At 33.0% G+C, this 23,293-nt stretch overlaps 2 protein-coding genes across 2 annotated transcripts; both read left to right on the forward strand.

Annotated features, from left to right (window-relative positions):
* Nucleotides 1-36: 36 nt before the first annotated feature.
* On the forward strand, nt 37-6,895 carry LOC123715177. The gene is made up of 5 exons (XM_045670075.1): nt 37-716; nt 1,129-1,317; nt 1,827-1,996; nt 2,438-2,600; nt 3,269-6,895. The coding sequence occupies exons 1-5, from the start codon at nt 550-552 to the stop codon at nt 3,333-3,335; spliced, it is 756 nt and encodes a 251-aa protein (XP_045526031.1). The 5' UTR covers nt 37-549; the 3' UTR covers nt 3,336-6,895.
* Nucleotides 6,896-7,425: 530 nt separating this feature from the next.
* On the forward strand, nt 7,426-23,272 carry LOC123715622 (gelsolin, cytoplasmic-like). The gene is made up of 19 exons (XM_045670800.1): nt 7,426-7,631; nt 8,999-9,073; nt 9,521-9,713; nt 11,294-11,409; nt 12,605-12,782; nt 13,207-13,304; nt 13,653-13,766; nt 14,322-14,453; nt 14,912-15,026; nt 15,334-15,454; nt 16,476-16,605; nt 17,381-17,519; nt 18,295-18,389; nt 19,392-19,514; nt 20,156-20,276; nt 21,138-21,286; nt 21,812-21,922; nt 22,809-22,934; nt 23,156-23,272. The coding sequence occupies exons 1-19, from the start codon at nt 7,569-7,571 to the stop codon at nt 23,216-23,218; spliced, it is 2,262 nt and encodes a 753-aa protein (XP_045526756.1). The 5' UTR covers nt 7,426-7,568; the 3' UTR covers nt 23,219-23,272.
* Nucleotides 23,273-23,293: the final 21 nt, after the last annotated feature.

Genomic DNA, 23,293 nt, shown 5'->3' on the forward strand with positions numbered 1-23,293 from the left:
AAAATAGAGACGAGACTCGTGAATCGTAATGTTTATGGTAGGAAAGACTTTTTAATTTTAATATTTTACGAGCAATTAGTGTCAAGCAACACTAAATTGAAAACGTCAAAAATATAAAAAAAGCCGCAAAGGCTGTGTATATTTTAATTTTACGTTTAAAAATGTTGTTTTTCTTGTTTTAATCACATATTTAGTGCAATTTTTTGTTCTAGTCCGTTTTTTTTCAATTTATAAAAAGTAGCTAGTATAAAACCATTGATGATATTCATTTTTGTGCCATTTATTATTAGTGGTTTCTTTGTTATGAAAAGAAGTTACTTTCTTTATGGTGATTTTGTTTTGAAAAGTGATATCAGTACGCTATGAAAATGTGTAATAAATGTTTTAGAGCCTAATTGACACAATGTGCATTCGATATCCCGCCATTTTGTAAGAAAACTGGAAAATCGCAATTTGCAATGTAGTGTATTACGGTTTCCACACTAAGAAAGGATGAATTCAACAATTTTCCAATAAGAATTGTGTTAGAACTACAATACTACTATAAATATGTCGACGTTACACAGTCAAAGTGATTGGACGAAGATAAAACAAAAAAATTTGGACTCGAAGTATGAAAAATGTAGAAATATAACAGAAGAGATTTACAAACGTATAAATCTTACATTTCCAGTAAAGAAATTTGAGAATCCACCTCAGAGTGATCTGTCAGAAAGGTATAACTATCCCAATAGTTTTATATACAAAGAGACAATATTATATCTATTATTTTATACAAACCCAGTTCATATAGATGTATTGTGTTAGTATTTATAAGATCCAGTATTACATTATTCTAACAAAGTCGGTATTCCTCTTTAATGTATTCATTAATATGAATTATTTGTTTTGCAAAATTAATCATTCCTTAAGAATGATTTCGTCAGTCAACATTTGTATTTCTGTATTATCCATCCATTGTTTTGTGTGTCTTATAAGTCATAGTCCGTGGCTTAGTCGTAGCTGGAGGTGTATTGTAGCTAGGGTGACATTCAAAAACAAGACTTGGTGCAAACTGATAAAATCCAATACAATTACTGTTAAATCTTGTTTCTAAGTCATACACTTACTGTAAATAAATATTTTTAGTGCATCAATTGACAGCAATGACTTGAGTAATGAAACTGACCTTTTTGCCTGTGATAAGTCATCTATATCAAGCAGTACCGAGTTGGATGGATTGGAGTTGGGTAGCATTGCCTGTGAGAAGTATATTAACATAAATAACAATGAAGAAAGAGTAAAGCAGACCTGGCAACCAAAAAGGCCAAAGAAGAGGTATCCAATTTGAAATTATATATTAAAGTGTTATGGTACTATGGTACTCTGGACAAACAATAACAATTAGGATAAGTCACTCTAATAAATTAGCCATAAGTACTTTTATGTCTATTGTTATTTCATAATGCACACTGGCACATTTGATTCCATGTTTTCTGACTAAAAGTACTACTACTAAATACTGATACTACTTAGGATTTATAAAGCAATCTTGATTTATTTAAAATCATATAATAATTTGTAACTTTTTTTTACATCAGTGGCATTTAATAGCAATTCAGATTACCTTTAATAAATGTAGAGAGAATAGTCGTTTGTGATATGCCTTTTGTTTTTATGTAATTTTCATATTACTTGTGCCTGGCACTACCTGCAAACTACATCCAACACGCCACATAATTATTAATGCATATGTGTATATGTGTTGGTGTCTGTGATTCTAATATTAGCTGATAAAAAGAAATGATATATATTAATTTGTTTAAATTACGACTATAATGTTTCAGATTCCGTAAACGAATAAAGAAGCAACAAAAACAATCAAAACAGTCAGATGGTTCTAGTGATGAGGCTTTACCACTCAGCCGAGTTGGAGATATAGATGTTAGGCGAAGTACGTCACCTGAGAGACCTAATGACGTTATGGGGGTGCCTAATATTGTTATTATCACCAGTGGTGAGTTTAGAATGGACATTGAAAGATCTGAAAGTGAAAAATTTGTGTCTGCTTAACTACTCATATTTCTTACTAGGTGATAGTGGTAGTGTTGAACTATAACAAATATTGCCAGATATGGCCAGGGATTGAACAGGGCCCTAGGATAAAATCTTGATAGCTAAGCTATTTATGATTTTGTCTAAAGTAAAGAGTTTTTTTAATATATATTATGGTTCTGTAAAAGTACTTTATGGATACTTGGTTGAAATCTTGTTTTAATAGTAAATATAACAATAGTAATAACATATGCAGAAATTTTGTAGCTATGTTCTATAATAATAAGCTGAGGTTTTAGGATAACCTTTGTTGATAAATTGCTTGGGAGACATGCTGTTAACTAAAATATTGGAATTAATACATCTCAGTCTATCTCATACCTTAAAATATTCTATTTTTCAGATCTCAAATATAAAATCAAATCACCAACACCAGTCAAAGACAAGAAGATATTGAAACCAGAGATAATAGAAAGCAAAGATTCAGACTCCTCCGAGATATCTATAAAAGATAAAAGAGTTTGCAAAATTTGCAACTTGGTTTGTCGAGGGGAAAGAGGGCTTAGGTGGGTGTATTTTTTTAGTTTATTCTATTATGTACTAATAATCATAGATATTTAAGTAAAAAAATCTGAGTTAGAGATAAACATTTTAACACAAAACACCTCCAGGTTTACTGGAACTTGGAAGCCCTGGGTTCAATCACACAGTATCTTGTTAATTAATTTGGGTTAGTCTGCACAGTTGGTATACTTGCCTTTGAAACCAAACAGGCCAAACAGACAGAGATGTGTCTGTCTCCGAATATCAGACACTCCCACATGTAGAACTGAAAAACTATGTTTACTGAAGTATATGAAAGTTGTGTTTAAGAACAAAATAATGAAATGCAATATATTTATGTATATCTATTTTGTGCAAATTAAGTGAGGGCCAGCGGTGAATCCTAAAAAAACTTAATATATTTAAATTTCTTTAATCAAAATACTACAATTATTGACTAAAAAACTAAAAATGACAATTGAGTTGACCCAATATGAGGTGCACGATCAATAATCTATATTTTAGACTTACCATATGAGGTATCCGATCAAAGTTGCTGCTGTTGTCCCAGGGGGGGTGCCGGTATAGCTTATGCGGCGCAAAGGGGGTGCAATGTGTTTTTACCATGCATATATAGTTGTTTTTTGATGTTGTTCTAGTTGATATACACCTCAAATAATTTCTTTTTCAGGCGTCATCTTAAAATGAGTCATTTTGAAAATCCACATTTTACTGCAGAGCAAGGGAATTCACAATAAGTAAATATTGTTTTTTTATATGAAATTTTATATATTATTTTATTGGATTTTAATCTAAAAATCGCGACACGATGTTCGTTTTAAATGTTTTAAAATCACTGCTCAATAATAAGAAAATAACAGTGACATATCTTGATTTCAAAAATCCATACAAATAATGCATTTGTATTTTTCTAGTATTTAAAAAAATCAGTGACATTTCAAATATTACAATAGTAAATATTTAGATTACTACATTACTTGTTAAATTTAGGTATACTGTCAGCAAATTTTTCCTTTCCAAATTTATATTTGTTTTTTTTATAGAATAGAGACAGTATGCCCTACTGTCTCTATTTACAAGTAATTTTTTAATATATGGTAGTCACAATTCCTTTTTTCGACAAATAATCTGTTAATTTTGAGAGAGATTTTGCTGATAGTATATAATGTACGCTAAGTTGTAAAGGTAATATTTATTAGAATACTTATCACATCAATATTCTGTTTTGATTTTCTATTGTTTATGGCCAGAATTGGTCAGAAAATGACAATTTACAGTCTATCTTTAGGTTTGTAGAAGCTAAACGTCTCAATCCACACCACACTGCGATTATATGATTATATTATATTCATATGACTTCCTATGTAAATGTTAGCGATAATGATTTTAAATCTCTTTTATCATGCTATAAAGACAAATGTATACAAATACTGTCATCAAAAAAGTTTCATATGACGCGTTCACGCGTACATGTGGTCAGTTTATCTTTACTTTTTACGACTTAACGTACACGCCTATAAAATTAATAGATATAGATAGATGATTTGGCGTTTTGGTATTCAAGGGGAATGGGTGGTTGTTCAGGATTAAAATAAGTATTACGCAGTTAAGATTATTACTATTTTTTAATTATACATTATACAGTAGTAATTTGGACTTACATTCAATGGAAAAGCTTGTAATACTTATTTTAAAACCTGGATGACGTAAATGATGGCAGGGTTTACAATCTGTGATTGGATGTGATGTAAGTTAGGATGTTATACCATAAATTAAAAATAATGGCTCGCTATGACAAGTGACGTTGGTTGTCGTGGAAACATATTTTTAAACATGGCGGAATCTCATAAGCTATCAGGAAAAAAGGATTTTATTTTTCTTTATAACAATTATTGGTTTTGTTTTTGTACATAATTAACAGAAGTTTCTAGAATATTCTATCTTTATCAGATATGACAGGCAAGCCTTAAGCACAAACACATTCCGTTGCCAAAGCAACGCATTAGGGATATTTTATTATTTGAGAGGAGGTAACTCAAAAATTGATTGCTCCCGCGAATTATGTTGTTATTAAATGTCAATTCATTTAATGACTACTAATGTCAGTTAATTAGTTAAAATTGGCGATTACCATTATATTTTTAGTTTATGGTACAAATAAAAATTTTGAATCGGCCGATTTGAGTACAAAATTTTAGGGTAAGTGTTTTTTAAAAATAATTATTCTAATAAATCTCTTCGTAACGTATTGCTTAGGTTAAGATCAATAGTTGGGTTAGCCGTTTTGCGAAATTAGTTTATATTTTTTCAACGCAAGATATCGCTACAATTACAACATTAAGTGAATTTTATCAGTGCGTGATAAAACTAAGATCTTTTGAAGTTATAACGTAGGTGGATAATCCAGATAAAATTAAACTAATATTGTAAGGACACGGCACTGACATTTTTTAGTATGGCAATAATCTTTAAGATTATCTGTTAATTTTTCATTTTATTTTAAGTTTGTTTTTTATTATGAGAGTTTTTAATAAAGTCTTATTTAAGAGAGTGGGACACAGTTAAATGAAAGACACGTTTCTGTTGGATTAAAAGTTTGTTTCACTAAAATACTATATGTATTAGGACCTAAGAAAATGTTGTATTTCATTTAATGTTCTACATCTTAGGCTTAAGGTTTTTTTCATTGAGGTGCTAAATTGCAATATTCATTGCATTATTAATATTTGTTTGGTGGTATAAGGTTGGTGCAAATTTAAAGTTTCTCAGTTATACATTTGGTGTGTCTATAAAATTAAAGTCAAATTTAGAAGCTTTTGAAGCAACAAAATCGCTTAAAAGACATACCATTATGCTTTGATATTTAAAATAAACACTCGCATGTGAATTACAGAGAAACAAGTTTTTCTCAAATTGACATAAGACTTCTTCGATTATTTGGTTGTCACCTGAAGTTAAGATTCAAAGAATAGGTCTACGCGCAAAATAACTCTTCCACCTGTCAAAATCATATAAAAATTTGACAGATGCGATTGAGCTTCGAGTTGTCTCAGAATGTAACCCTCTTTTTATAAAAAAAACATTGCGCACCGCTTTAAAAAACAAACATATTTTTTCATCACAACGTAACATAAACTGTTGACAGAAAAAGACAAAAGCGGAATTTAGAGAAAAACTTCAATTAGATAAATTTTGTTAATGAGGGGGTTTATCTCTGTGACGGTGGGCCAAAGATTTTTGTCTGTTCTCCTCATCATTTTGGACTATTTTTGAAGGTTCTGATGATGAAGACTTTCTTTAAAATGTTAATGGTTTAATCCTTACATTCTTAATATGTAACTTCAAAGTGTTGAAATGTATAACCAATTGGTATTTGTTTTTGTGCTGTTGTATTTTGTCGATAGATTAAGACTAGTCATAGATTTTATTTTTTATTATTAATTTGGATTGTTAACGAATTGACGCTTGTATAGTTAATCCCGAAGTCTGCTGTTTTAATATGTTATTAATTTTAAAAAAGGTTTGCCCATTTGCATTACGATAAAACTAGGATCATACAAAAATAACAATACAATCTGATTGTACCTTTAACAGGCAAACACAGCGTGCTTTATACTTAATGACTGTTGTTGATTAACAGAATTCTTACGTAATATGTGATCTTAAAACCTAGAGATATAAATTATGAGTTATTGCAAAAAATTTGCAAAATTTGCGAAACTATGAGGAAGAGAGGTGGAAGGCACCTCTTAATATATATTTGATAGTATACAGCAATTATATTATCAATTATCTAACACAGCTTATCAGTTGATTGATTTATACTTGCTTGAAATGATTAGATTCTAAATTATGTCGTGATTTGAATAATCAAAAATAAACATTTTGTGTGATTTCTGTATGAATTGTATGAATTTGTGTAAGATGAAAATACTTACCACGAGAAAGAGAAAGAGAGAGCCCCAGCTGACAAATAATTATCAAACGGATGTATCACGATGCATAAGATTATTGCAAACTTACCCTACAGAGAAGTGCTATTTCATCTTAGTTTTAGATATTTTAACATTATGATTGACTAAATTAGCAGACTTGGGGCTTGCCATATTTTAACATTTTTGGTACACTTAATTCTAGCCCTTATATATTCTATATTGATTACGGTTTGGTGTTGCCATCGCTATTTTTCTTTTATGGTTTCTTGCTATTATTGATCTCTGTTGTGTCATGTGCAATGTATCGCCATATTATTGTTAGAATACACCTTGGTTAGAATAAATGCTTTTATTGTTGATAATACGTGTTTTATTTCAAAGTTGTTTCCTATTCTAAGTCTATATTTTTATCTATACTATAATATTATTATAAAGAGGTCAAGTATGTGGGGTTCCAGGGGGCCATCTCTGGATCTGTTGGACTTACATTAGTAATTTCATCTGCAATAAGTTCAATTGTTTTGACATTCAATCTACTTTGTATGAGAGTAGATAACATAACATATCCAAATTATAAAACGGTTCATAACTAGGTATTAAAACCCTCTTGTAACTATTATTATGAACCTTAAGAATTCGTATTTAAACACAATTTTACAATCATATTATCATGCAATATCATCTTTAACTTCCCTAAATTCATTGACGTCGTACATAGTTTAAAAAAAATTCGATGATGATAAAGTTTACTGTGACTTATTAAATTTTTCTTAATAAAAGTGACCAAGAAAATTAGTTTATACCTCGTTTTTACAAAACTATTCTCCGAATGGACGATAAGCGATAAGCATCGATTTTATTATCTATCATGAGTCACTAGTACTAACTTAGTATCTTCGATAGGACGCCTTCGTCGTGTTCAATGTAAAAATACATAATAAGTATTTATGAGATTTTATTATTTAGTATTTCAATTGTTTGAATTTTATGTTATTAGTTTTTAAATTGAAAAGGTTCTCGCGGTAAAATTTAAAAATGGAACACCCGGCATTTGCTGAAGCAGGAGCGGAACCGGGCTTGGAGATATGGACCATAGACGTAAGTTGCTCATTTGTTTTGCAGTATTTTTGATAATAGTTTAATGTTTTGAAACTTCTTTATCGGCGTTGTAAAAAAAAATTACCATCACATTTTTCGGTTACGCGACGCATTATTCCGTCACGCGTCATATTTTTCCGTTACGCCCCATCTTTTTCTTGTCCCTACCACCGTTTAAAATATATAAAAACGATAACAATGATAGTAATAATTCTATTACAATTAATGAAATTTTGTAATAATCTTAGTAGTAATAAGGTAAAATAATTGTATTATTTGTATTCATGTCTATGATAATAAAAGCCTCTTGTTAAACTTTATCTTATTTAACTTTATTTAACCAATTTCTGTAAAGTTGCATTTAGTAGCTCATTTTTCGTAAAATAAGGTCATAAAGAAGTCTCACTTACGTGTGTACACTAGTACACGCACACTTTTTTTTATTTTTTGTTTTCTGGTCTTGGTCTTGATGATCTAAACAGATATTAAAAACAAAAAAATATGTATAAACGCGTTCACTAGTTCGAAAATGAATTACAATAAAACATTTATTAACACTTTAATATCAAAGCAAGCGGTCAACACCAATAGGTGAAAGTCTATTGAAGTTGCGGGCACGAGTTATTGTTTACATATATATATATACCTAAACAATGTTCCTTTCCGCTGGTGGCATAGTGGTTTTAAATTAGATTTTAATACGCTTTATCCAGAGACGGACATTCAAGAGACAGATTAATATCCGCGCGGATACATAATTGTCAATTGTCGATGATAAAGGAAAATGTAACTCCTCTATAAATTATCATTGATTGCACTCTTTATCGCACAGGTTGATAAAAAACGAAGATTACAAAATACATGAGGTAATTAACCACAGCTAATAAAAAATCATCGCATACTGTAATTGTTTGAAATACAAACTACGTTTCTAAACATGACACTGAATTTTAAAAATAGAATCACAGTCCAAATCAATACATGCCTTTGCCATAAGGGATAAAGTAATATCATCATCATAAACCAAATCGATACAGCTATTAAAACGAAACGTTCGTGAATTATTTTAATCAACGTGTCTTCGACATAGATGATACCCTCAACGGGCCTGCAAATTTTATAAAATCATCATCTCACGGATGCTTAATTGTAACTGATGCCTCTGGTGTTATATTCGTAAATTGTATTAGTTCGGAGCTAAATTTTAATTGAAAATTTAATGTAAAATTAAAATTCATTAATTTTTACGTGACAAACATAATAATATTATCATTACGACACAAGAAGATATGCAAAAGCTTAACTTACGCGCTTCTTAAGACTTCCTATTTGTAATATTTTGTTCTGATAACTTGTACTCGTTACAGAAATTTGAACCTGTTTTGATTGAGCGCACAAAATATGGAAAATTCTACAATGGGGATGCTTACATCGTGTTAAAGGTAAAGTTTGTGAGGTCTTAAAAGGCCAGTCAAAAACTAAATATTTATTTTACCACCCCATTATTAAGCCTTCATTATATTTCAAAACAATTGATATTTACAACACAAAAAAATATATAAAATTTATATATGAATGAACATTATATAGTTCTGTTAGTAGGCTAGTATCTATTTTTTAAACCCCTGAGTGATACATACATTTTTTATGATACAGCATACAAAAATATATGCAACCTTTAATTGTTACCCCTCTACGATAAACCCCTTTTTTATTATAGTAGATAGGTTATTTTTATTGAACTAAAAAAATGATTCCTGGAAATAATATGAATGGCAAACCGACGATGCCGGGTCAGCTTTGTATATAATATTCATAATATCATCATAGCTGAAGATAAAAAAAATACACGAAATAATTACGATTTAAAACTCTTATTTATGGTTTAGACATCTGGTGACAACACTTCCACGTTAAACTACGACGCTCACTTCTGGATTGGCGTCAATGCCACTCAAGACAAGCGTGGGGCCGCTGCCATTCTTACAGTGACCCTGGATGACCAGCTCGGCGGTCGAGCGATTCAGCATAGAGAGGTCCAGGGACATGAGTCCAGTCAATTTGTGGGGTATTTTAAACCCGGTACGTACATTTGTAATAATTATTATTACAGACTCCATGTTCTGTACGCATATCGCAATTTCGAGGTTTGCTTCCTGCCGTAACACTTAATCTATGTTACCGATTAATAAATGCGAAAAGAGATACTTAATTTTTTTGGACGCGTTTGTTTTTTCTTTTTTTAATTTCGTTCGTCGTTTAAAACATAGATGATTAAGAATTTGTGTAAACCTTATTTTTTCAACCGAACCGAAGTAAAAAACAGTGTAATTCAAAGCCTTACAAAATGACAGCAGTTGGGTCAAAAATACCATTATTTGAAATGGCACAGTGGGAAGAAAAAACCAGAAATCTGAGGCGATGAAATAAAAGCTATAGCGGGGAAAGATTGGAAAGTAGTAGGGAAGATTATACAAATGGAAGAATTTGAAGGAAGCCTTCACGTCGGAGGTCGTATTGTAAATACATAAACTTAATGCAACCCTTATTGTAGTACTCGAGTATAGGGGAGAGCTAGGGGATCGGAAAGAAAACGCCGTGAATCTTATCTATCCAGGGTTTATTTTATTGCGATAAAATCTTTCACTCCGGCCGCCGTACGGACGTGTGGCATTTGGACGTGTTTTAGGCGAAAGTGTAGTGAATTATGTTTTATTACCCGGCACGCAAAAGCGCAAGGAGGTTAAGATGTTCGTCGTGACTCACAGAAATTGTTTCCACAAACGCTGTGACGACGACCCCACCACCGGTGCGTTGGCTCCTCCCTCTTTTGCGTTTCCTCGTCTCCTTAGTATACACAATACTGGAAGGACGGTCGCCAATCAGGTCAGGAACACCTGTTGCTGAGATCTATTTTTGTTTCGACGAATATTGAACCGTAGTTTAAAGAACCATACTGCATAATGAAGACATCTTCTCCGTCACAAAGGAATGTTCAGTTGGAGGGCGATGCAGATGAAAGCCCTACGCAGGAGAGCGACTGCATAAATACTAAATCGCGGCAAAGGCGAGCTGCGTGCGACGAAAACGACGACTTATACATAATGAAATCTGGGAGTGGCTACGGTCTTTCTGGCATTATTGGATGAATCCGACGTAACCGTAATCTAAAAACGAGTAAACCGACATCGGCTCAGTGGAAAAACGGAACTGGAATGTTGCCGGCTTCGGTGCTGGTGCCGGTGAGCGGAAAAATATTTTTTAATCATGATCCGGCTTACAGTATGTTATTTTTCAATAAGAGACCTATCGAAAACTATCTTAGAACACAAAACGCGTTAATTCAAATCAGTGTTTCATTTAATTTTAATTAAACAAAGTCCTCGGCCTTATCGGTGAGATTTAGAGTCATGACTTAATGTTTAGTTTGACCCCCCCCGTATGGACGATTTTAACGTATTTTATTTACAAAAGCATGCCAACGCTCGGCACCCTTATGGTACATATAGGTAGAACATATATGACATGTTCCATTAAATAAGCACTGGGTAATCATAACAATTACTAAGAGAAAAATAATCGATTCATTAATTATAAAATAGAAGGAATCATATTTTTGCGATGATTTTCATGTGTGAATCTAAGCAGTGAAGTTTTTACAGCTATCAGATATCTTGAAGGCGGCAACGAGTCGGGCTTCAATGAAGTGGAGATCAACGCGGGCGCAGAAAAAAGATTGCTTAAGCTGTCAGGCTGCGAAAATATGAGGATCGCAGAGGTAACACTAATTATTGAGTGTGTAATACAGAAATTATAATTTAGAACATCATTAATTTAGAAATATATTCTCATTGTAAATTAAGTCACGCGAACGTGGTTCTGTTCGTCTTTTCACGTGTAAGATATCGTTCCACATATATATGATGCCAAATAATTATCTCTAGTCTGGAACAGCAGTAAGCTCGCCAAGTCGACCTAAAAAGTGGCACGGCCGTACAGTTTCTTGAAACAGTTTAGGCCATATCCGACTCGTTTGTTAGTAGTTAGAGTTTTTAATATATGTATAAATTGTGAGATACATTGTGTTTTCATGCGATGGCCAAGTCAATGTATTTATTTAAAGCATAAAAGAGTCGTAATATGATATGATCAGTATAAGATGTTAAGTAAAAGGTACCTTAAGTATCGACTGAATAAAATAACCCACTTGGTATTAAATGATCTCACAACTTTTTAGAGTTGCGAGTCTTGTTTTTTGCATTTGTATTGTTACGGAAAATAAGCTCTCGTAGCTAGCTAAGCTGCGCAGCTTAGTTTTAAGACCTTTGTTTGTACAAGTTCGGCCGCGATGTGCCCTGTCACTTATTATATGTTATACATATAACATGTATAGTTATGCGAGGTACAAAGGTAAGCGTTTGTTTGGAACTGCGCCGGTACTCTGTAACTTATAATAATACCAATCTCGACGTATACATTGGCGATTTAGTTGTATCAATAATCAATATCCATATCGCTGATGTTTTTATGGAGAAAGGATGATCTGCGCTTCCTCCTATCTTCAGGAAGGATCCTCGAACAGTCTATAAACTAGCCTGAAGGCCCAGTTACAAAGGTTGATATGGTGTGCCGTTAGAAAAAGTTTAGTTAGTTTGCTCGATTCAGGGTACGTCATCGTACTGTTTATAGCTGGAGATTGTAGGCTGCTATATAGATCGCTACATCACCTTACAACTCAACATTGAGAACGCAGTCGCTATTGCAAGTTACAGAGTACCGTTGCTGCATTCGAAATAAGTATAATGAATGTAGATAATGTAATAATTTTGCGTTTACATATGGATGAAACAAGTTTCTCTAATATCTTTTACAGAAAATAATATATATTAGGAAAACTTTTTGCATCTCTCTTCTTCTCTAATCTTCAGGTAACAATATAGGTTTTATTTCTAATATAAATAATGGATTTCAAGGTACCAGCCGACGTATCATCATTGACTAGAGACAACTGCTTCATTCTGGAAGTGGAACATGATATCTATGTACTTGTACCCGAAGGAGCACGTGCTACCCAGAGGCGAAAGATCATAAGTGTCGCTAATAACCTGAGAGATGAGGAGCATAATGGACGGGCCACTATTGAAATTATTGGTACGTAATAATTGGATAATAAAATGCTTTTCAAAATATTACACATGTATTTTCCAATATTGTAAGCCCCTAAGTCTTTCTTCAAGTGCAATATGAACGAAAGGAACTGACTGGCTAATATAATGCTTACATCTAATACGCCTCGCCATCACTGCGATGTCGTCATACCCTAAAATGCGATATCGAAGTTATTCTGGCCGCTAAGGAAATATACAACTATTCGAGCATAGTCACTGGGGCCTTCGGGCCAATCAGTAGTTAGACTGGTCGAGCATCCTCCCTTTAGGTTGGAGGAAGCGCACAAACTTCTTCCTCTCCGTAGATCCGATTCGTAGACTACGTGTAAGCACTTATATTCTCAATATATAACTTAAATATAAAAAAGCATTTATCTAATAAAGGAAGGTTCATTTATAATTCGCAGATGAGTATTCTTCAAATTCCGACTACGACCAGTTCTTCGACGCCCTCGGCTCTGGTTCTCTGGATGATCTTGTTGATGAAGACACAGAATCTATTGTTGTAAGTTTAATAAATTTTTGTTGTTAATATTATGTATCTACTAATGAACTTTGCAGAGTCGCGTACAGTATCGGTCATAAGCAGTGTTGCCCTAGTAGCTTTAGAGTGCAATTGTTATCCCAGAGAAAGTAGGAATGTGTCGGGGCTTCCTTCCAAGGCTTTTGTTGTCGAAAAGGACTAAAAGCCCGAGTCAAAAGCCAAAAGTACACACATTTATAAATAGGCATGGCTCGGAAATCATTAAAAGATACTATCTATATCGTGTAACGCACATTTTAAATTATTTTATTAAATCAATAAGCAATCTACAAAAGCTCTTTATAAAGCGTAACAAACATTTCTTTTTAGGCCTACACGAGAGACAGCATATCTTCTGTCTACTTATACAAGGTTCTCTATGATGAAGATATAGAGTTGGATGCACTCAGGAAACCCTTCAAGCAAAATCAGCTTGAATCTGATGTAAGTATAAACATTGTCTATGATTATTTAAGGAACCGAAAGAAGAGATTTTTTTCGAAACCCTACTAAATTTTTTACCCACCGAAGATATCGCTAGATCCTCCCTTGTATCTGAATAGTGAGGTTGCCTGTGAGATTGACAGTTCAAAATTCTATCAGATGCCCTTCCAGTGATTTTCTAATCAGTCCTTTCTGATTGTGGTTTAAAGTGATTTACCAAATAAATATAATGAAGAGTCATAGGGTTATTATTTGTACGACTAGGTATGCAATACTATATTTAGATTTTCGTAGTAAGTATTTTTCATATATTAGATATTTTACTGCATACACAATTTATGAAATATGAATCTCATAGTACGCTGTATAGTTCGCCATTACAGCCTATATATATTCCAAGGTCTCCTCTTTCGTGAATTTTCTGCAAATATTTTTTATCGGTAATAAAAAGGGAGAAAAGGGTTCAAACAAGTCAACTAGCGCCAAACGAATTTGTTTGAAAGTGGATATCGGATAGAGCATAATTGTATTTTCGTAATAAATTCAATATTTTAGGGAATCTTCATATTGGACACTCCAGACGCGGGCGTGTTTATTTGGCTTGGACGCGATGTGGACATCGAAGTTAGGAGGAACTACAACGATATAGCACAAAAGTATCTTGATGTCAAGGAGTATCCTTCCTGGGTAAGTGTCTTCTAGTCGAACTATTTTCGAGATGCCATAAAAAAAGAGTACCGAGCGGTAACGCAGGTCTGGCTTTGTACATCGAGAGCAAACAACGTATACGGCGAGAAAACTTTAAGGTATTTGCTACCGCGGCTATTAAATGGACTATCCAGTCAGTTATTACAAGCCTATGAAGCCTATGAAAAATTACTTTTATATGCAATTATATTATGCGTTCTTAAGTCTGCTATGGTTACATTTATACAAACCACAGCGGTGTTCTAATATAACATAATATGATTTTATTGTATTAATCTGTTATATAATTAATTTTAAAAAAGTATTTGTATATTTAATTCACTATATACATGTATACGTATTATCCAGACGTTAAACAAATCACGAGCGTTCATGGTATTTTTTTATAGCACTGCTGTTATGTATTATTATTTGAAAGTAATAAAATTTACTTGCAGTTGAATGTAACTCGTATCTCCGAGGGTGTAGAAAGCAGCACCTTCAAGCAGTACTTCCACAGCTGGCAGACCATATCCTCCTCATCATCAGTCAGGGCCAGAATTTCAGAGTTCGGTATGTAATATATATGTATTGTATGTATTATATCTAGTAGCAGAAGTTTTCATGGGAGGCAGTTTGTGAGCTGTCTAGACACGTGCTCTATAAAAATAAATTGTAATATAGGTAACTTTTGTACACATATGAACGTTGTAAATTTAAATGCATTAAAAATTTCCTGTTAGTCCTCAAATTAAGTCTTTCCATCAAACCTTCTATTTTTCCACATTTATTTATATAAATTAATATGCCATTTTAATTGTAATAATTGTCCAAAAATTATATATAATGTTTAAAACCAAATATTTTTTATATGTCACAGATGCTGGGTACTTCTCAAGTGACGCTGATGAATCAGCAAATGCTGCAAAATATATCGGGAAGAGCGCAACTGCCCGCGGATATATGCCGGACGATGGAAGTGGACAAGTGACCATCTTTAGGTTTAAATTTATTATTATTCTAATATCTAACACAAAAATATACAGTATTTATAATTTTCTTCGCATACATAGCAATAATAATAATTAAACATTAATAAATAGAAAATGATCCCTGTAGCAATGTGACCATGTGATGTGTATGCATCATTTCCTCGCTGAATTGCGATACTTATTGGTTAAGCGAGGAAAGCACCAGCTCTGGGGTTACCGGTATAGTACCAGGCGCCAACTTAAATCTTCAATTCCTGTTCACTAGAACTCCACGGCCTAAAAGTCTCTACTCCAAAGGGAGCAAAATCTATATTCGAGGAAAGACTCTCATATTTGAGTCGTTTATTATCTTCCGCCTGCTCTGAGACTGTGCCAGCTTTTATGCTTATCTGAGGGTGAGACGGGGCTAACGTGTAGGATCCTATACCAAAGCTCTTCCTATCCTCCAAGTGATCCAACACATCCCATCCAGCCGCTTCCCATCGACTTTAACGATGCCTGTTGGCTCCAAAATGGCTGGAACATTGACGGAGACAAAAGTGCGGCATATGATGTCGTTGAGGCCATGTTGTCCAAGGCTACTTACTTCAAAGCATGTAGGGACACTTTTAGGGCGTACATATGGGCACTTCTAAGCGATAAGCATTATACCAACGACCGGTAGTCTTTATAGTCAACTATCCTAGACCCAACCTTGTGCGTTCTGTAATTGAGGTGTGACCTAATAGGTTTTAGAATTAGAGCTTTTTATTTTATACACAAGTAGGTGATCTGCCTTCTTGTTTCGAGCACATGTCGTTGAGTTTTGGGTTTGAGACATACCGGTTTTCTTACGATGTTTGCCTTCACCGTAGGAGCAAGAGGTAATAGCACACATAGAAATAAAATTCCATTGGTATGTGATTCGAACTTCATGCATTCCTATGAGGATGGGTGAGGAATGAGGGTGATTCACCCTGCAAAATACTAAACCGTGATATAAATTTATTGTATTTAGTATTGGTACGTTATATCAAGTTTTATCTTCCAGAGCATCAGAAGAGCCCGAAGACATAACAGAACAGTTGGCAGAGTTCTCAGTTCTATACCAGAACGATGTCTATGTAGTTGTGTATGAGTATGAAGCAGATGGACAAACACAAGTCATCTATTTGTGGATTGTAAGTTTCAATGAACATTGCTTATAATAAAAACTTATGTTACGGAATTATTGTAGATGATATAATGAAGGCAAGTAAAGCGTTCGATACATGGAATCATTATTTTTTGATCCAATTCAATGGCCGGCCTAAATATAGCAGGTTCATAATCTTTTGGTATCGAATTCAAAGCAACCACTCTCAGAAAGTTATCGTTTAGCATGGGAAGTGAGTCAGGTGGAGTGGTATATTTATTCATGATAAAGGCGAGATATGTCCGAGACCTTATTGTACCTCAATACCAGTATTTCAGTTTTCTTCTCATTATACTTGAAGCTATGTGAAACCGTATACCTGCCACAAGTTTTCTCAATCCTTTGATGGAGGCACTAATCGGAATCATATCATCAGCATAGTTTAAATTATTTGCAAATCTGCCATTTCATTGTAAGCCTACTCGAGTCCTGCGCAGTTTCTGTATCAAGTCATTTACGTAATTATTAAATAGGTCAGAAGCGTCACTCCACTCCAGTGTATAGTGATATTTGAATGAGTTCGTTTAAGTATCTTGGTCACATTGTAACTACAAACACAAAGGACGATTTGATATCGAATGCCAATGTTGCCACAGTAGTGTGTAGTGAGTAATATAGCTCGTAAATTCTTCGTGGTCAGACCTGTTAAGATTAAGAATTACAGAATTGTTTCTTTTGCTGGCGAAAATGGCAAATGCGTACATTTGTCTATATCGTAAAGGAATTTGAATTTCTTTATAAATCAATTTAATTCCTTGAAGGGTGAAAATGCAACTTCCGAAAGCAAATTAGCTGGAATCGATTTAGTGTCAAAACTGGAAGAAGACTTAGAGGGAGAGGTCAACGTTGTGAGAGTACCGCAGGGGAAAGAGACAAAACATTTCTTGAAGATATTGAAAGGTATATTTTAGTCTTGTTATGTGCCAATATGTAAATCATATGATTCTATTTTAGTTTTAACGATATACATATAATATATACCTAGTCCAGCCATAAGTTCTGTTATAAATGAGTGCATTTTTTTAAATAAAGTAATTTAATATTATTAAAATCTTAGCATAAATCGTTAAAGAGGATATTTCTGTGATTTTCACCTGCTTATCGCCGCAGAACGCATTTTGATCGAACCACTCTCTTTAATTAAAAAGTAAAAACAAGAAAAGTTTTTATGTGACAATATTTATGGCCAGACAAGTTATTCTTATTATTAATGTAGTATTATTAAGATTGCTCAGAATTATTAAAGAAATATTGCGATCGGACGCAGCAGTTTTCAATGCGACAATATCGTACAATAGTAGATAGGGGATAATTATTTATACGTTTAGTTATTTAAGGGTAAATGATATTAGTCAAACGGTGGGTTGTGGGGATATTTTAAATAACATTTAATTAAATTTCACTGCGTATTAACAATTACTCATGAAGTGTTATGAAAACGAAAGAGAGCGCCTGCGACTCGCAGGTTGCAACACTGACAATTTAGGTAATAGGTAACGAAACTTATGAAACCAAGAAAGCCTGAGCGTCAAAAAGTTCTCCTTTCGCCTTTAACATGCGGGCAAATATAAATGATTCAAAGCTATACACGATAACGCTTATTTAATTATCTTTCAGTTTATATTTGTTGAAATCGGTTCAATTACTCTCGTCTAACAAAGTTTCTTCTTTATAGGAAAAGTCGCCATTTTGTATGGCAACAAAGATGACGAATATAAACCAGACAATTTTAACAACTCATACGACGACGATGGCTTGCGACTCTTCAGGGTGAGTTCTTAATAATAATTCTATTTCGTTTATGGTGCATACAACAAAACCTTTTTGTTAATAAAAAATTTAAGCCATTTATTCGAATATTTATAGTATTTACAAGCACATATTCTGATCTAATATCTAACACCAGCTCCTCATCCGCTTGCTAAGTGGCAAAGGCCTTACCCATACTTCTCTATTCGCTTCCATTACGCTCAACGCGCCTTCATGAATTTCACATCATGAATGTATCGTCCCATTGCTTATATGGTTGTCCTCTACCACGTTTTCAGTGTCAGATTGCTGGGCCATTTCTCCTTACCACCTCTTATAGCTTGCCTAGTCCACTTCCATTTCAGCTTCTTAATAGTCATTCCAATGTCCCTTGCTCTTGTAAACTAAGTGTAACTAACTACTTTCTCCATCTATCAGCTTTCCTTATTCCATCTTTGCTCCTTACCTAATGGTAAGACGCAATCGTCTTGCTATGTTATAAATTTGTTGATCGGTTGCTGGTGGTACCCACGTTTTACTTCCATTAGGACATTTAATTTGAATTTTATTGAAATGGTTATATTTTTATACGTCTTTTATAACAGCCTCCTTCCAATAACATTTTTACCCGTTAGATATTCTTCCTGAAATCTCATAATCTCAAATAATTTCATCAACAAACAGGTGAAATGATTTGACCCAGGCCCTAATACCTATTATTCAATAGAATGTGTAGAAGACTACCTACTGGGCAGTACAAAGATACATTATAACCAAGTCATTGAGAAAAGATTGATACAAATCAAGTAGATAAATATACTAATATTAATTATTATTATTATATATCCACTACACTACATTAATTGTTTTTATCCTATAATCTAATCTTGTCTAGAACAAGTTCTACGTTACGCTAAACCATGAAGACGCTGTCATGGAGTTAATTGATTTACGGTTGTGTTTAAATGCTTTTCGATTTATTACTAGAACTAGCTGTAAAACTGCTTTAAATTATGTTTTAAGGTGGAAGGAGCTGACTTTGACGACATGAGAATTATTCAAGTGCGCGAAAATGAAAAATCATTGCAAGATGACGCTGTCTTTATTTTTGAGACATCATCCGCGATTTACGTCTGGAATGGAAAGGTATATTTTTTATTATCATCAATACAACAACAACAGCTTCCAATCAAGTCCTAATAAATAAGATGACAGTTGAAAAGCTATTGGGAGACTGGTTTCCAAACTAGGTAAGAACCTGTGATATGGATAACCAGGCTTCCATTCACAGCAAAGTCATATTGAGTGGTAACAAAAAGTACATACACATATGGGTAGGCAAACAAATTTAACGTTTTAAATAAAGAAAGTAAAACAAAACAAAGCAGTCAACTAGTTAGGAGTTAGTAGAAATAAAGTTGTATGGGTGTATGTTTGGGTATGTGTATCAGAGTGTGATGGTGGGAGAGGGTATTTACCCGTGTGTGAGTGAGTGTTAGAAGGGTGTGTGTATGTCAGGCACACGTGAGAACATATATGTAAATATATCATATAAAAAATATCATATTTTATTAATTTTTAAATTAATTTCTTAACAATTCAATTTTCGATACATTCCATTCCGTCATTAGAATTTTAGGACGGCTAAAGTGGTGCATGTCATACAATAGATTGAGAAACGCTGCTATATTATAAAAACAAAATGTAATATTGCTACATCAAAAGCTATCTTACAGAAAATATCGTAATCTTGACATTTGAGTATTATTTTATTCATGACTTTTTAGGAATCAAATGAAAACGAACAAGAAGTAGCTTTGGAATTCACCAAACAAGTCGTCAAAGATGATAGAGAGGTTACTCCTGTTAATCAAGGCGAGGAACCTGAGGAATTCTGGGAGGCTCTTGGTATGATTTGGAAACATAATCTTAATTCATAAAAACGGAAATAGTTATAAGTAAAGTCGACTTTCGAGAATTTGAAACACAAGGGACGAGAGATAACTTTCAAATTAACAAGAGTTCAAAATACTTGTTATTTAAAATAACCACCAGAGAGGGAAACTTAAGTAAATAAGTGTTTGATCAATATTAGTGATTTATTATTTCTATATTATTATTATATTTGAACAATATACGATAATATTCACAAATTTTTATATCGAAAAAAAAGTCCGTAATCATTTTTGAGTCAGCGACTTGACTTTATCATTGTCCAAAACATTAAAAAAAAAACAATTTACCGATCTTCAAATTAAAGAGAGTAGAGAAGCCCGGACTTCAAATTATCGTATGTTGGCGTGCAGGATACTATTTCGTTAACATTACTATTATTTTGACATTACCGAGGGGAACCATTATCATTGATTTAAATTTTTATTCAAAGGAAAAATCGAATTATGGTAATTATCGACTATTATATGTATTATTACTGTATTTATATAATTTTCTACTAATAAACAAATTTTAGCGATATTTTATCAAATAAAGAAATCTTAAGTTATTTGAAACTGAATAAGTAGGTACTATTAGATATAGGTATACGTATATATATAATACTACTACTATATATATATAATTTCTCTTTTGAATAAAAAATCTTTTAACACACGTTTATTTACATAATGTTTCGATGGCCTTACCATTTGCGACAAAGATCGAAGCCGATTTTTGCAATAAAGTATTAACAAATAAGTTTGTTAATATGGTTAGAATATATAGCGATTTTTGAATTAACCCTAAATTCGTTCCATTTTGTTTTTGTTCCAGGTGGCGCGCCCGAAGAGCTGGAAAGCAGGTCTGGCTGGCAACAGGCCTTAAGCCGTCGGGTGACAACACCTATGACTCTTACTGCTGTGACGGTCTCGACTTCAGGAAGGGTCAAATTGGAAGAACTACCGCCTGACTTTACTCAAAAGGTAAGACTTTTTAGTTATAGCTAACATTCAGAATTTATATACCGTGTAACACACGTATGACGTCTGTTAAAAATCTATCGTGAATTATGTTATTAATAGAATGGAATATTCATCAATACATTCATGTAATGATTGGTGCTACAACCTATTGTTAATATTTCCTCCATTCAAACGAAAAAAATAACCCTTAATAAGTGTAATATTAGATGATATCACATGGCCAACATTTTTCCCATTCCGAAGCACTTCCAACCATAATAAATACATATGTTTTGAAAATAGGTATATAAATGTATAAGTATTTTTGGGTCTAACCTTCAGATTACATAATCGATACTTAGCGCTTAACTCACTTAGGTGTGACTTCCATATGTCAAAAACGTTTGATTTTGTCGGTGCTAGTATGTATTAATCTAGGGTCCAGTGTAAGATTCAGAGACCTCACAATGTTCCTTTGCGAGAATGTCTCAATGGCATTCATACAGGATTGAAATTTCGTTAAAATTTATTTATTATAAACTTCAGGACTTGTCCGATGACGGAGTGTACATATTAGATGGCGGTGAAGAGTTATACATGTGGAGAGGAAACAAGATACCCGTGAGAGCGAGACTTGCCAAGGATAAGATAATTGAGGTATTGAGACTGCAATAATTTGGTAACTGCTCATCCTTGGATTCATTTTTTTTAATACAGTACTCTTCCGTCTCTTAATTTAAAGTAAATTTACGAAATGAAAAGAAAGATTGGTTTTCGATTAATTTAGACTGGACACACTAATTTTACATTATTGCTACAATCAAAATATGTTGCTAAGCTCAAAACACGGATGACCATTTCGTGTATTTTTTTTAAATTGTTCCACGAACGCTAAGGAAGATTCTTATGAAAATAATTAGAAAAATATTTAAAACAAACTATGGTAGCATAGCAAAATGTTCCATATGTTGGTATGTAGCTCCTTCTGGTAAGCTAAGTAAAAAAATCATATTAAGGCATAAGGACATTCGCGCGGGATAGTTTGTAACTTATTTTATATATATTTGCAAATATTAATTTCTTTTAATATAATATTTCATTATTATTTTCGTAAGATTGCTACTGTATTTTGGAGGTAGTTTTGAATGTAAACTAACCTTCTCTATCTTCCTGTAAATTTCTTCTGTACCAACATTACCTGTCCAAATCGTATGATGACTTTCTTTCCAACTACTAACTGAATCTATTTTTAATGTATCATCTTTTTAGTTTAGTTTTTTTTTTGATATTCCTGTTTAGTTTTTGCCTTAATAACTGTGTATAACATGTATTTTTGCACTACTTGCCTATCTTATGTAATTTAATACATTTTTTTTTCTTTACTCACAGTGGTTGCCTGGAAGAGATCGCTCGAAAGCGATAAGGCCGCCAGTTGCCCTCTTTTTGATTTAATTATGTTCAATTTTTTTATTTTCTGTGGTGCAACGAAGTGTTAATAAATAATATAAACATATTTTCAACCGTTATACAATCTTATTATCAGAAATACATCTTAGACGACGGCTTAGAGCGCACAGTGGACTCAGCTATTGTGGTAACTGTGAAGCAAGGACGCGAGCCTGCTAACTTCAAGAAGCATTTCCCAGAGTGGGAAGACGATATGTGGGAGGTATAAGTCCAAAATTTAATATGCTATATGATAATAAAGATACGATAATAATAACAAAAACAATTACAAAAATAGGAAGTGTGTGTGTACATTATTATTGTAGTTTTTATTTAGAAATCTATTTGTACTCGAAGGTTCCATTCCTACAGCGAAACAATCATTATTTCGAGATATACACTTAATAATGAAACAGATGCTGAAAAATTATCTATTTATTTCAGAACCAGATATCCTACGAAGACTTGAAGAACCAAACCAAATCTGCAAATTCTAGGGAGGAATAGTGCTGATGTTTTCTTTAATTCAACTATTTATATTTACATTAAACATTTTCTTGAGATATTGTTTTATTTAAACCA

Source organism: Pieris brassicae, chromosome 10, assembly GCF_905147105.1.
Source record: "Pieris brassicae chromosome 10, ilPieBrab1.1, whole genome shotgun sequence".
Classification (NCBI taxonomy): Eukaryota; Metazoa; Arthropoda; class Insecta; order Lepidoptera; family Pieridae; genus Pieris; species Pieris brassicae.

Bases quoted from the DNA above. Each gene is read 5' to 3' on its own strand.
- LOC123715622 (XM_045670800.1), top strand. From the start codon at position 7,569: ATGGAACACCCGGCATTTGCTGAAGCAGGAGCGGAACCGGGCTTGGAG. The intron at 14,454-14,911 runs GTAAGTGTCTTC...ATTTACTTGCAG, and splicing joins TCAAGGAGTATCCTTCCTGG to TTGAATGTAACTCGTATCTC. The intron at 15,027-15,333 runs GTATGTAATATA...TATATGTCACAG, and splicing joins GGCCAGAATTTCAGAGTTCG to ATGCTGGGTACTTCTCAAGT.
- LOC123715177 (XM_045670075.1), top strand. From the start codon at position 550: ATGTCGACGTTACACAGTCAAAGTGATTGGACGAAGATAAAACAAAAA. The intron at 717-1,128 runs GTATAACTATCC...AAATATTTTTAG, and splicing joins CAGAGTGATCTGTCAGAAAG to TGCATCAATTGACAGCAATG. The intron at 2,601-3,268 runs GTGGGTGTATTT...TTTCTTTTTCAG, and splicing joins CGAGGGGAAAGAGGGCTTAG to GCGTCATCTTAAAATGAGTC.